This window comes from Tamandua tetradactyla, chromosome 5 (assembly GCF_023851605.1).
Source record: "Tamandua tetradactyla isolate mTamTet1 chromosome 5, mTamTet1.pri, whole genome shotgun sequence".
NCBI lineage: Eukaryota > Metazoa > Chordata > Mammalia > Pilosa > Myrmecophagidae > Tamandua > Tamandua tetradactyla.
Window position 1 is genome coordinate 23,193,748 of NC_135331.1, and position 14,246 is coordinate 23,207,993.

Sequence of the window (14,246 nt, forward strand, 5' to 3'; positions counted from 1 at the left end):
GCGAGACCACCTCATCCTATAGAGCCACCCCTTCCAGGCCATGACGAGGCTCCAACTTAGAAACAATGAATGTCGTCCCCCCATGTCTAAATGTTCCCCTCCACTGGCCCCTTCTCACCACCTGCCCCCCTTGCCTGGACCAGCCGGCAGCCTGCTGAGGGTCCCCCAGTCCAACCTCTGCAGCCACAGGGATACGTCAAAGCTGCAAGCCTCAGCACCCACTTTTCTACCGAAAACCCCTCAAGCGTCCTCCCCACCCGCCTCCCCCAAGGCTCAGAAGGGCATTCCAGGTGCTTTGCCATGCCCCGCCCTGCTGTCCTCTCCCTTACACTCCTAAGGGAGTCTTAGGGGTCTGCTAATTCCCACCCCCATCAAAATATCTGTATCCGCCAGTCAAGCTGTGTCACTTCTCCTCTGCCCACGCCACATTGTGGCCTCTCTCTGGGGTACCCTCCTCTCTTTCGGGGAAGCCCTGTCCATCTCCTGTGCATAACCCCCCAAGATTGAGTTAGAAAAAATATATAAAACCCCTGTTACGGTGCTGGGCCCATCACAGACATTCGATAAATGCCCACAATTAGTAGCATTATTAATAGTGATGTGACTGTTTCTAACAACAGAAAGGATTGTGACAAAGGGACAACCCAGGTGTAAGGAGGCTGAAGGAAAAGGGTGCCTGGTCTCCATGCCAGAGGCACTGTGAGAGAGGCTTTGTTCTGAGATGTGAAGTGCAGGTTTCCAGGCAGATGGGCCAGGGGGAGAGTGGAGCTGGGGACCAGCATCCCAGGGAGAGGAGACGGCCTGTGCAAATGTCTGATGTGTTTCTGACTGCGAAGAGCTCATTGCATCTGGGGTCTAAGCTACAAAAGGGGCTGCAGAACCGTAGCTCAGTAGGGGCAAGCAGGGACAGAGCAGTCACCCCTACCTTTGGCACCATTTTCCCCACCCCCAACACCCTAACACTGGGGCTTAAGAAATTCATCGAGTTGAGCGTCTTCCCTCAGTTCCTTTCCCATGGTTGCAAAGGCGATGGGGTGGGAGGGTGGAGCTTAGGGATTAGCCAGAATTGATGGAGGCGGCTGGGGGACAGGGGGTCCTCTCTTTGCCTGCACTCCACTGCCAGGCTCTGAGCTCTCAGGGAGGACTCATTGTTCACTGCACCTGCTCAGGCCACAGAAAGTATTTTTAAACCCCTAATGAAAAGGCAGCTGTACTAAAAGCCTTCGCAGCCTGTGACCAGCTCACGAACCCCTGCCTTTCACAGTGGGACCCGAAGGCGACATCCAGTAACTAGACACAGCTTGAGGCGGGATCACTGCTGTGGAGGGCTTGCAATTTCTTTCTTTCTTTTTTAAAAGCAAGGTAAGATTTTAGTAGACATCTCACTCCATTAATGATCAGTTTTTGATATTCCCTAACACCAGAGTGTGCAAAAGGCAGGGCAAAAGGCCAAATTCTTTGGGTATTGTGGATCTGGAAGTAAGAATACTGGTTTCTTAGACTAGGGAAGAGGGGCTCAGCCCTGGTATGCACTGGGATCACCTGGGGAGTTTTCATTCAACACTGATGCCCAGAACAAATGCCCAGATTTCCATGTAATTGGTCTGGGGTGAGCCCTGGGCATCAAGATTTTAAAAGCTCCTGGGTGATTCTAATCCCACATGACTTTCATCACATAACTTACTGTCCTGGTTACCCATCATTAAAGAAAATAAAATATATTTTCCCCCAAGGGCTCATATATATCATGTCACACACATTATCTTAATGTTTTCAAACTCTCTGTGAGTTTGGTATTAACATCCCCATGCTATAGATGAAGGAATGAAGGCAGAGAGGGGCACAAGTGCTACAGCTGATAAGGAACAGATTTCAGACTTAAAATTTGATCTCCGTCTTGAGATTCAGTTTCCCTTTCCCTGCAATGAGGAGGTTGGGTTGGATAAGAGGTGGCAGATACCTGGCCACTGCTCCCCCTTCCACACCCTCAGCAGGCATTGCTTCTAGATGAAGGACCCTGGTTTCTGTGGGAGAACAGAACCTCAGGATCCTTCTTAACACATCATCTCAGGCAGGGGTTGATGGGAATTAACACGAGATTAAACCACTTTGGGTCCCTGAACTAAGCGATTCTATTTGTGACACTCTGTGATTCCGTGACTATGGCTGCTGCCGTGGCCATGAGGTTCAGGTGTGCGGGGCCGCAGCGGGGTGCTTTTCTTACTCGCTTCCCCCCACCACTGCCCCAGGATAAGCCAGAGAGCTCTCAGAGGGGGCCTGGGCTCCTCCCAGCAACTCCCATAAAGGCAGCGCAGCCGAGAGCATCAGAGCAAAGGCTCTGTTCACAGCCAGGCTGGTCGCAAATCCTGGTGTAAGTATGTAACCCCCTCAGAATATGGGACCTTGAACATAATAGCACTCAACAAAGGACAGCTGAAAGCAAAATGAAAAAGGAATACATAGATAACAAGTATGTCTTTTTTTCACCCTCAGAAAGACGTGCTGGTGGCTCTCCCTGAGCTGGGGTTCAGGGATGGCTCTCTGTCCACCCCAAGCTGTGCCTGGCCATTGCCTGGCACCCAGGTCGTCGTTCTCACAGCCTACATTTAGGAAGCTCTTACTATATGCTAAGTACGCCGCGTGTATCAGCTCATTAACCTTCACAACAACCTCACGAGGTACATACCGTTAGCTCTATCTTGTCTATGACAACTCGGGCCCAGAAAGGTACAGTAACTGGCCTAAGGTCACACAGCCAGGAGTGGTCTTCAGCTGCTCTGCAGACACAAAGATGCAGGGCCAAGGGCTGCTCCACACGGAACTCAAACCCTTCACAGGCAGAAACCTGGCTCCCCTGATATACCTGCCGTGCCCAGGGCACAAATTTATACCCACTGGGCATTGCATCCATGGTTTCTAGTTCCCAAGTAATAAGCCCCAGGCATTTCTCACCTGTGTGATGGAGCAAAAAGGCTATGGACATTGGAAGCAGACAACACTAGGGTGCAATTTCCAAAGAGTTACCATGGGATTAAAGAAGAATGCAGCATTTGACACATAGTAGGTTGTCACGAGAATTGCTTGTGGCAATCTGAAATGGCACGAGGTGCCTCGAACACAGTTGGGGCTCCATAAATGCCTGTTGGGAACCCAAACTTAGGAAGCACACCTAAAGCATGGTGATGTTTGGTAAACACAGATAAACAAGAAATAAAGTGGCCTGCACAACAAAAATTGCTGCCTCAAATGTAGATAAGACAGCTAATGAATGGTAAGTACTCAGTAAATGGCCCCAAACCAACATAGTTTTTGTACCTGGCATAGAGTTTTGGGTCAATAGATGTCTGTGGCGAAGCACCCAGCACCCAGCAGGCGTTCAAGAAATGTTTGTCATGACCTTATGGAGGGAAGGTCCCAGCACATGTAGGGGCTTGATAAAAAGATTAATATTGAACTGATGCACGTGAAACACCCAGCACACGATGGTCAAAATGTATTTGTGGGAGCTGAGTGCAGGGAAGGTATTAAGCACATGGTAGCGTTCAGTAAATGTGACCAGGTGAGCTGATGGCACTTCGTAGGTGCTCAGCTAGGGGTATTTTCCAAGCCCTCCCCAGTGGGGACCTTCTTGAGCCCACATGGCCTCCTGCCCCTGCCCTTTCTGCTCCCCTCCTTCTCTCACCTTTGTTGTAGAGGGAGCCATCAAAGTAGTAGCTGCCAGTATAGAAGCCGGTGGCCAGCTCGATGAGGTGGCGAGCCCACGTGTTGCCTGCTCCCGGGAAGCTGGCCAGAGCGATGAGCTGCTTGGACTTGGCTGGCAGGAATCTTCTGTCCATGCAGCGGTTGTCTGCAAAGGTTGGGGCACGGCCAGGGGTCAGTGGCAGGGGAGATGAAGCCTGTCCAGCAGGGACCAGGGTGTGAGTACCATCGATGTCATTTCTTAGCTGTGTGACCCAGGGCACAAGAGGAAAGCGTCCCTGGACCTCAGCTTTCCCACCTGTAAAATGGGGGTTCCTCCCTCCCAGGGTTGATGTGAGGGTTAAGTGAGATAACGTACAAAGAGTGATAAGTGCAGTTCCTAGCACACGGTAGGGGGTTCAATAAAGGCCAACTGGGATGATGACCTTCTCCCCAGTCTTAGTTTCTCCCCTGGCACACAAAATTTGGTCACATCACCCTCACCCTTTCCTCCGGCTTAAAACCTTCAATGACTTCCATCTTCACATGGCCACGTCAGAGGTTCTCGGCCTCCAGGCTCTCTGGGGACTGACACTTGCGTGCTTCCAGCCTCATCCCACTCACTCACTCACTCTTCTAACCCAACCCACTGCCTGCTAGCCAGCTTGGTGCCCCCTTACTTTCTTTTCTGAGCCCTGCCTCCTCTGAACTCAGACCTCATTCATGCTACCCCTCCAGCCTTCATTGTCTCCCATGTGCCTGTGGCTGCTAGGTTGCTTCTTATTTGTGCAATCATTTGTTGAGTTAGGAAACCCTACTGGTATTGCTCTTGATTCTCCAAAAACTTCACATAATATCTGGCACATAATGGGCACTCAGTACATGTTTCTTGGATAGATGGATGCATAGGTTGATGGGTAGATGGGTGGGTGGGGACGGATGGAGGAGTGCATGGATGGACAGGTGGATTATACTATTATCTAGTTTGTAGGGCTCCCATGAGGATTTAATGAAATGAGATAGTTATTTTTTCCTCTAGCCCTCAGTTTCCTTATCTGTAAAATGGGTTGGAAACAGGTGAGTGTAATTCCTTGCTGAGGTTGTCAGAAGGGTTAAATGAGAGAATGCACTCAAAGTGTCAGCACTGGACTGAGATGCTATTAAGTGCCAGCGGGCTGCAGCTCTTAGTTTTCTTGTTACGAGCCAGCCATCCAGCTCTCTTCTCCCACCATGCCTCATCTGTTTGTTCAGAGAACAGACTTGGGAGGAAAATAAACCAAACAATAACTGAGTCAGAGCCAAGTAGGTATCTGGGAAAGGTATTCATGGGAGCACATTCCAAAAAGGAGTCTGATGTGGGAACTGTCTGGAACGATGGTTGTGCTTTAGGTTTTGATAAGAATGTGGATAAGCCAGTTGTCACTGAAGTGCACACTTCAAATTTGTGCATTTCCCTCTGAAAATGCTACTTCAAAAAGTCTGAAGCAGATACTGAATTCTGGCTAATGATATGCACACAGCAGTGTTCAGCAGTGAAGTGTACCGATGCCTACAATTTATTGGGAAATCCGTGAAAAATAAGATGGGGCTGACCATGGAGAAACAGAGATGCAGGAGAAAGCACACCGAGAAAGTTTAGCAAATCTAAGGAGTGAGTATGCGGGAGTTCCCTGTGCATGTCCTCCGACTTTTCTGCAGGCTTGACACTTTTTCGTAATCTAATATTGGGAGGGGTAAGGGACTCAGCCTCTTCATTTCCTCTGAAGACAGAATTCTCCATTCAAACACTGTCAGGGAGGCTGAGGCCAACCTTGAGGAAAAGGCTGTCATTTAAAGCACTAAAAAGAAAGTTGATTTGATTCTTTAGCCCCATAAATAAAAGTAGACGCTGGGGACAGTGTTGTATATAGCTTTGGAATCAGTCAGACTTCAAATGACATGGCCTCACTGTGTGGCTTTGAGCAAGGCACTTTGCCTCTCTGAGCCTCACCTGTAAAATGGGGCTAATAAACCTTGTAGGATTAAATAGGATAATATGGGTGAAGTATATGCAATGTATGTTTAGAGGCTGTGGGTAAGAGTGCACGGAATCATGGGATCCAGACTGCCGAATTTGAATCCCAACTCTGCCGTGTCCTTGGCTGTGTGATTCCGGCCAAGCTACTCAACCTCTCTGTGCAGAGTTGCCTCATTTGTAAAATGGGAATGATAACAGCACCTGTGTCATCAGACTATTGTGAGAATTAAATGAGATAATCCAGGGAAAGGGCTTAGTGTCCGGCACACAGTAGGTGCTTGATAATTACTTAGTTCCTATCAATATGACTGAAGGGCTTAGCATATAGTAAGTGCTCAGCTAGTGACAGCCACAGCGGACAGGACTCTGGGCAGCCTGATGAACCAAATGACCCAAACATCTCCAGTATGGAGGGACTGCAAGTGTGACATAGAAAAATAGAAGAGCAGTGATTGCCTGGGGGCAGGGCACCGGGAATGAGCAAACTCATCAATTAGGGATTCTTTATCTGCTGTTGAAAAGGCCCAAGTGTCTGCTCTGCTCACATCAAAGTCGTTCATGGCCAAGGGACAATTAATCTGTGTAGGACTCTCCCCACAGGGTGGAGGCAGCACAGCTCTCCACAGACCAACCAGCCCTTTCCCGGAAACTCACGCACGCTCATCCTCGCCCTTTACGTTCCTTGTTGGTGTGCAAACAGACCCAAGGGCCACACTTGCTAAACACATTCCTGCTCACTGGGCTTTTGGTGGGACTCCTGCCACCATGGAAGTAGCCACAGTTGGCCACGACTGTTCCCCCTCCCCGCCCCCAATCCGTCAGGCCAAACAGGCGACAGGCTATGGGTGGGGCTGTCACTAGCTCTTACAGCATCTACGTGCAAACCGGAAAAAAAGAGCCTGTTGTGTCCTCCAGCTGGTTATGCTGCCACCCCAGGGAGCACAGTGTGGCAGGCAGAGCATGGGCTGGCTTTCGGGGCCCTGCGTTGCCCGCAGGCCTTGCCTCTGCAGTGCCCAGCCCGCCCAGCCTGCTCAACCATACAGGGCAACCTGCTTAATGCGAGATGGGGATGAGGTCTGGCCCAGTGGTGTCTTGTTGGCTCTCCAGGTTTCAGAGGTGATCTTCACACTGGGTGTAGAGGTTTCTAGCAGGGCTCCTGGGGTTAGAGACCTGAAAGCAAATCACCTTCCTAGATGTTTAACTGTGGCTAGCTCCCCAGCCCCTCTGAGTTCTCTCATCTATAAAATGAAGATGACATGCTCTGGCCTTAGGGTGCTGTGGGGTTTTTACCTCATCAATGAGATGAGGTGTGCAGAGGGCTTGGCACGGTACCTAGGGCACAGCAGGTGGTTGGTATATTCAGATACCGGGGTACTCCTTCAGGGACAGCCCTCGGGCTGGGTGTCCCAGCAAGGCCCCCCTGCCCCCCAAGAGGACTCAGAAGTATACGTTTTCATCTAGAAATTTTATAAACATTGTGACTTCAGGCCAAGTCCCTTAACCGTTCTCAGTCTCAGTTTCCCCATCTGTAAAGCTGGGGGATTGAATGAGAAAATTCACGTGGAGGACTTAACACCAGGTCTGGCACAGAGTGAGTTCTGGAGAAACCCTGAGCGCTGCCAGCGCCACCAGAACCACCACCCACCACCATCATCATCATCACAATCTCCTAGCCCCGAGGGGCGGAAGGGGAGATAAAGGGTGCGTGTGGGCTCTAGTGGCAAAGGGAGAGGATCTCAGTGGACGGGACAAGTGAGAGGAGGAGAAAGAAGAGGAGGGAAGAAGGATGAAAAAGAGCAAATGAGGAATTTATAGACAGGTTTGCAGGACTGGAAGACTCCTTGGCGATCTGCCTTCTACAGCCTCACTTTATAGATGGAGAAACTGAGACCCAATAAGGAGAAGAGACTTCCTCAGGGAGCCAGTGGGAGCCTCGGGTCTGGCCCCCTTCCAATCTTACTGTCTCCACTGTAGGAAAGGAGCCATCAAGGGGGTCCTCAGAGATGAGCGATAGAGACGAGGGTCATCAGACCTCCCCCCAGCAATGCCCTCTCCCGTGGCCCACCAGGCTCTCTGTACTGGGCAGGTCCACCAGCCCTGCCCTCTGCCCTCTGCCCTCTGCCCTCTGGCTGGCACAGCTCTTGCTGATGGGTTGTGTGGACACCTCTGGAAAGGAAGGGGGCACTTAAGGAAACACCTAGGGATCTTCTGGGGGGCGACCCGGCTTACCTTGGACCTGCGTCTGGTACACGATGAAGTAACTGGGAGTCCCGCAGCTCTCAAACTCCTCGGCGCTGCATTTCTGGGCACAGAGCTGTTCATCTTCCCGCTCGTGGAGAGGGAATCGGGTGGTGGGGAAGCCACAGTGGCAGGCGGTGCCCGCGAGGGCTGCCAGCGGGTACTCCTGGGGTTGGAGTGAGAGAGGAAGAGGGCACTAGATCCCCGCACAAGCCCCGCTTCCGAAGGCGGAGTAGGATGTGCATTCCGGGCTTCTCCATCCTGCTGCCCCCAGCTTCGCCAGCGAACTCCACTTTGACGATTTTGTCCCTCTTGTAATATTGCTTATTAGTTTCCTTTAAGTCAACCCGCATCTCAAAAGTTACATTTCAAAGGACACTTAATACCACTGCCACAATTGGACAAGTAGCATCTCCATACCTGCAAAACTGGAAACCCAAATCCTATAGAAACAAAACAATGTAATTAAATTCTAATGCCCGCCCACTCTCTGAGCCTGGGGTGGGCTCCATTTGTCCTGCAAAAGGAAGACTGGGTAGCAAAGGTGCTAAAAACACTCTTGCACCGAGGGGAGACTTTCCCCTGAAGGCAGGTCTTGGAAGAGAACTGAGAAAGCAATGACAGCCTCACTTTCATGTAATGTCACCACTGTGAATCCTCCCTGGGTCTGACATTGATACACATCCCACGCTTTGGGCAAAGCTGTCTGAAACCTTTCCTCCCAGCCAAAGAGGATGCTGATAGCTAACACGAATCCAGAGCCTTTGTTGGGGGAGCGGCTCCTAATTGCTTCATTTGTTCTAGTGCTGGGCTAAGGCTAAGCCTGAGCAGGGCAGTGGAGAGTCCTTTGTCTAATGTGCTTTTAAGCCAGACTCACAGCCCCAGGGTCTCTCCAGTAGCTGGTTCAGGTTTAATATGATAACAAAACCGAGGTCACGCCCACGTGGCTGAATCCAGAGAGCTTTGCCACAGTAGGTCTGGTTTCTTTCTGACAGGTATTAAATATTAAATGCAGCACATAGCTTTTGAGCAGAGAGGGAGGGGCCGATAGACACAAGTAGGACAGCTTGGGCCATGAGTGATGACATTTTATAATTGGTGACCTATTTTTGGGCCTCTTCTGCCACTTGGCACGGCAACTGTAAACCTGTCCAAGAGAGAAACATCCAAGCCGGATGCCAGACTCAGAGCAGGCGGGGTGGGCATCCAGGAGGAGGGGTGAGGTCTGAGCACTCGACTCTTGCTCTATTTCCTTCTTTAAGAGAGGAGGCATAGGGCAGGCCCCTAGCGAATATACTAGGCCATCGATGTTGTTGACTTTGAATCCCAGCAGGAAGCACCGTGCCTGGCACATAGTGGGTCCTCACTTAGTATTTGCTGAGGGAGTGAATGAAATGCCCAGAGCCTTCCTGTGATATGGAGGGGGCAATTCTCTGGACACTGGTGCAATTAGTGCATCTTGAGGAAAGGGTGGAGCTCCTTAGACCCTGTTGAATGCCAGTTATGGGTCCAGCTCTGTGCTGGGCACTGACAGGATGGGGTGTGGTTGGCACAAAAAGTGTACAAAGCACAGCCCCTGTCCTCAAAGAGTTTAGAGCCTGGCTGGGGAGAAAGGATGAACATAGCTTCCTATCAGCCTGAGAAAGGAACCCAGAGATCATCTAATCCAACCACCGTCTAATGTCCAAAGTTCTAGAGGCTGTTCCTGCCTGGTCCCCACTTTCATACCTCCCATGATGGGGGACTCACTCTGTCCCAAGGTAAGATTGTCCTTTGCCTTTAGCTGTTGCATCTTCAACGCGTGCTTTTAGGCCCAGTTCAGAGTCACCTCCACTCCCGAGTGTCCTTCACTATGAGAACATACTTCCTCGGGGGGTGGGAAACCTAATGGGCATAGCCCTTGGACCCACATGAAGCAGTCACGGCCCCCTCCCACTTCCCGGGTCACAGGTAGTGATGCCACACTGATAGAACTGTAGCTTCTCTGGCCAAGCATCCCTGTTCTTCAGCCGCTCCACGTAAGACATGGGTCACCACCACCCTCTCCACTGGGTTGGGTCCCCCAGGCTTCTGAGAGCAGGACCCTGTACTTACCTTCTCTGTGCAGAGGTCCACACACCTGTCCACGGACATGTTCAGCATGACGGCTGTCACAGGCAAGGCCTGGGAGAGGTTGTCGGGCCTGCGGAAACAGCCTCGGAATACAGCACTTCCATCTGGGGAACCAGAGGGAAGAGAAGCAGTCAGATCTAGACTCTGAGAATCACCTATGTAAGGAAGCTCTCATAAATTGAAGCCCAGAGAAGGCAAGAGCAGTGCCCATGGTCACACAGCAAGACAGAAAAAGCAGCCACCTTTTCTGCTCTAGGACAGGCCTGTTCATAACCAATGAGCTAGATAATCCCAAGAAAGTTCTCCCCAACCCTGGTGTATTTGTAAACAGTCCAGGCCACTGAGATGAAGTTCTTCCTGGGCCCCCTTATCCCCTTTTCTGATTTCTGTCAAAATTCCTGCTCCCAGTTTCTTCATTCTCAGAGGGGGGAACTGCCTATTGAGGGGAATGACACATTCCATGGAGGATTTTCCATGCTCTTGGCAGGAGAGGGCTGAGGGTTTGAGGATCAAGGGAAGCCAAGAGTTCAGGGCTGTCCCGCCTCTTCTCACCAGCACCTCCCATCGTCCTGGGCTGTAGGAGGAAAAACGTGGGTCTCAGGAACTCGAGGCACCCAGAACTGAGCACCTATAAGGGACTGATATGTTGGCGTGACAGGGGGTGGGGGTAGGAGGGAATCCCTTTTAGCTAACATAATCCTGCTGCATGATAGAAAATCTGGAGGCAGCTTCCACCTCTTTAGTAGAGGTTCCCTGAAAAAAGTATCCAGAGATGCTGTTTTAGGTGGGGGTCACTGGATGCCAAGCCTGAGACGTGTGTTTTATTGAGGGTATACTCCCAGGAGAAGGGAAGGGGCTAAGCAAGGACATGACCTCCGCTGGAGCCCACCTTCAGCCACATCCCATGGGGAGCTCTGGAGGGTAAACTACACTGAAGGGCTAGTCCCACCTTAGGGAAAGGGGGCCAGCCCTGGCCTCACGTGTCTCAGAATCAGCAGTTATGTGGCTGTGCACTGCCCCCAGGATGGGGCACAGTCTCCCAGGAGAGGCTGCCCCTGTTGGGCCCAGGGCAGTGGTTTAGAGACGGGCCCAGCTGCGGCCCTTAGCAGCCAACTTCAGTCCTGGGATTTGGGTGGGCACCCACAGCATCTGCTATGGCTGTGCACAAAGACTTGATCAAAAAGGATGTTCACAGGTGGTGTAATGGTGGCTCAGTGGCAGAATTCTCACCTGCCATCCTGGAGCCTGTCCATGCCAAAAAAAAGGCTGTTCACTGCAGCATGCTTTAAGACTAACAAGTGAAAGACTGGAAACAACCTAGATGCCCAATGCTGAGATGCTGGCAAATATAGTATGGAATAATAACACAATGACATTCTATGCACACCAGCAAAAATAGTGGAATTAAAGATTAGTTTGGAGATGTAAAGATGAGGCTCAGGCTATGAGGTTAAATAAAAAACAGAGAATATAAACTTTACATATTATAAAATATCAATTTTTGTAAAAAAAAAAAATGTCCATGCATCCCTAGAGAAAATGTATAACACCAACACATAGTTATCTCCGGATAGTACGATTCTGAGCATTTGTTTACTCCAACTTTTTTGTAAAACACTTTTCTTTTTTCTTCCTACATGAGTATGTGTTATTTACGTAATGGAGACAAAAAGTAAAATGTGGTCCCTGTCGAGTTTATGGAAAGCCTACGTACACTTAAAATTGGGTTCAGTTGTCTCTAAAATTTAAATTACATACACCTTGCGGATGCACGCGATCACGTAAACCAAAGGACGCGACCATCAGAACCAGGAAAGACAGCTGCCATTTGTTGAGTACCTTGTAGCCTCAGCCACACCGCTAAGCACTTAAGACCCAGCATTTCCTTTCAACTTCCTGTAAACCCTGCAAGGTTCATGGGAAACTCACCCTTGACAGATGAGAGTTGCGGGGTTTAGAGAGGTGAGGCGACATGACAACTGAGAAGCCACTGCAGTCCCACCATGGGCCCCTGGCAGCCTGAAGTGGGTCACTGCACAAGCAAGTTGAGTAACCTACGAGGATGTCAGGAACTTAGCTACATGCATCGTTTCCAGAGCACATCTCAGGCTCCTACACTTCCAGTGTCCCTCTACTTTCTCCAGCTCTAGCCCCAGCCTGGTGAGAGAGATGGGGGTGGGGGTGTGTGTCAGGGTGCTGCTGACTCGCTGTGTGGTTCCTCCAGGCCTCAGTTTCCCCACATATAGGGTACACTATGCAGTGGTTCTCAGGCCCACTTCCCAGGGAAGCATCCCTGGTGCCTGGCCTCCAAAGTGGCTTGGGGCCTCCTTGGCACTTGGAGGGGGCGGGACCAGGACGTCCACATATTACACAAGGAAAGCCTCCCCCCTGCAATAGGGAATTGTCACTCCCCAGATACCACTAGTGTCCGTGGAGAAGCACTGGACACTCTCCTGCCCTGTGGCCTGGGGTGGTCAGAGAGAAACCCCCAAGGTCGTCAGTCACCCTGACGATGACTGAGTGATGCTTATAGAGTGGGCCTCACAAGGTGAGGACAAGCAGAGAAGCCACATTTCTGAGCCATTCGTTTAAGGCCACAAGGTGGGATGCCCAAAGCGGTGTAGATAAACCCTCACGTAGCCAGAAAACTCAGCAAGCCAGATGCCCCCAGATGCTCCTGCTAATTCAGGTAATGAGATGCTGGCCCTGCTTGCAGAAATAAAGCGGCTTGTCCTCTCTCTTGGGCTCCACAAATGCTTCTTGAGCACCGGCTGATGCCAGGCTCCGCACTGGGGACTGGGGATGCATTTAACCCTCAGAGCAGCCACGTGTGGTCGATGCCATAGCTACCTCCATTTCACACATGAGAAAACCAAGGATCGGGGACATTCCCTGGCTTTCCAATGTCACAGAGCTGTCAAATGACGCAGTGAGATTGAAGCCAGCTTTCTCCGTGTCCAAAGTCCAGACTTTTCCAATAATAATAATACTTATTATTATGATCATGTGCATATATTGGTGTCATGATATCCTCAGTTTCATTTCAGCCTCTGCGTATCGGTCATGTGCCATCTGCCAGGGATTGGGCTGAACCCGGCACACTCACCGTCTCACCAAAACCTCATGCTCACTCTGGAGGTATAAGGATTCCCATTCTTCAGATGAGAGGACTTATATGAGCTGAAGGCTCATTTATAAGAGGCATTGCTGAGACTGGAGCCTAAGCCCTTCCTGAACTCAGAGTCTGGGACTTCCCACTCTTCATTATATTATTGAGCGCTGTGTGTGTCCCAGGCATTATGGGACGCGCTTGAGATACTTCAATGAACTCCTCTTAACTCCTACAAGGCAGGTCTCATTCTTGCCACTATACAGAGGGGGAAATCAAGCCCAGAGGGAGGAAGTGAAGCGCCCAAGGTCACACAGCTGACAAGTAGCACAGTCCTGAGTCCAACCCAGAAATGCCTCAACTCCAAGCTCCCCCACTAGCCTGGGCTGTCCCTCTTTCAAAAGCTGCCCCAAGGCCTTGCTTTAAGCATCTTCAAAACACTCTGACTTTTATATACTTCTCTTGTCCTTCATGTTCCCTCCTCTTTTAACCACGGATCATTCAGAAAGTCATGGCTGGCACTCTGGAGCGGCTTGACACTGGAGTCTTATCCTCTACCACCCCCCAAATTTCCAGATGGTGACCCTGAGCCCCCAGAACCCAAGGGAGGTGACTGTGGGCGGGGCGGCGCGGGGGGAGGAAAAGCCCTGGTTCATTGTGGGATCTGAACCTCATCCTGCAGGCTGGGTTCTTTCCCGGAGTCCTCTCCCACCACCCTGGTGGGATGTGAGAGCCCCAATACAGATGTGAGCTGGAAAAGGACAGAGTCACGCCAGCAGGGGTGAGGGCCATTTGGGCGCACATGTGGGTGAGTGCTTCTGGCGGCAAGTGACCGGGGAGGGAGTGACAGCCGCTGTGGGCCTGGCCGTAACGACGGCGTTTGGGGCAGTGGGGCATGAGACTCAACGTGTGTCTACCTCTGTGCACGTGGTGTGTGCCTGGAGCTGTGCAAGTGGAAGGGGGCATGTGATGGGGTGACCGTGGGTGCATCAGGCACAGGTGTGTTCGGCTGTGTTTGCGGGGGTTGTGTGATCATGTCTGCCTGTTTGGGCATGAGGATGCTGAACGCTGAGAATGCAGAGGTGACTCCGT

The 14,246-nt window shown here is 51.0% G+C and overlaps 1 protein-coding gene across 1 annotated transcript in view; it reads right to left on the reverse strand.

The window, feature by feature from the left end:
• The window catches only part of WSCD2 (WSC domain containing 2), a 53,464-nt gene that overhangs the window by 11,299 nt on the left and 27,919 nt on the right, over positions 1 to 14,246 (reverse strand). Inside the window, exons 4-6 of the mRNA XM_077159106.1 lie at positions 10,028 to 10,149; positions 7,925 to 8,099; positions 3,683 to 3,847 (exon numbers count right to left, since the gene is read on the reverse strand). Coding sequence (XP_077015221.1) covers positions 3,683 to 3,847; positions 7,925 to 8,099; positions 10,028 to 10,149 — 462 coding nt within the window. The remainder of the gene's footprint in view (positions 1 to 3,682; positions 3,848 to 7,924; positions 8,100 to 10,027; positions 10,150 to 14,246) is intronic.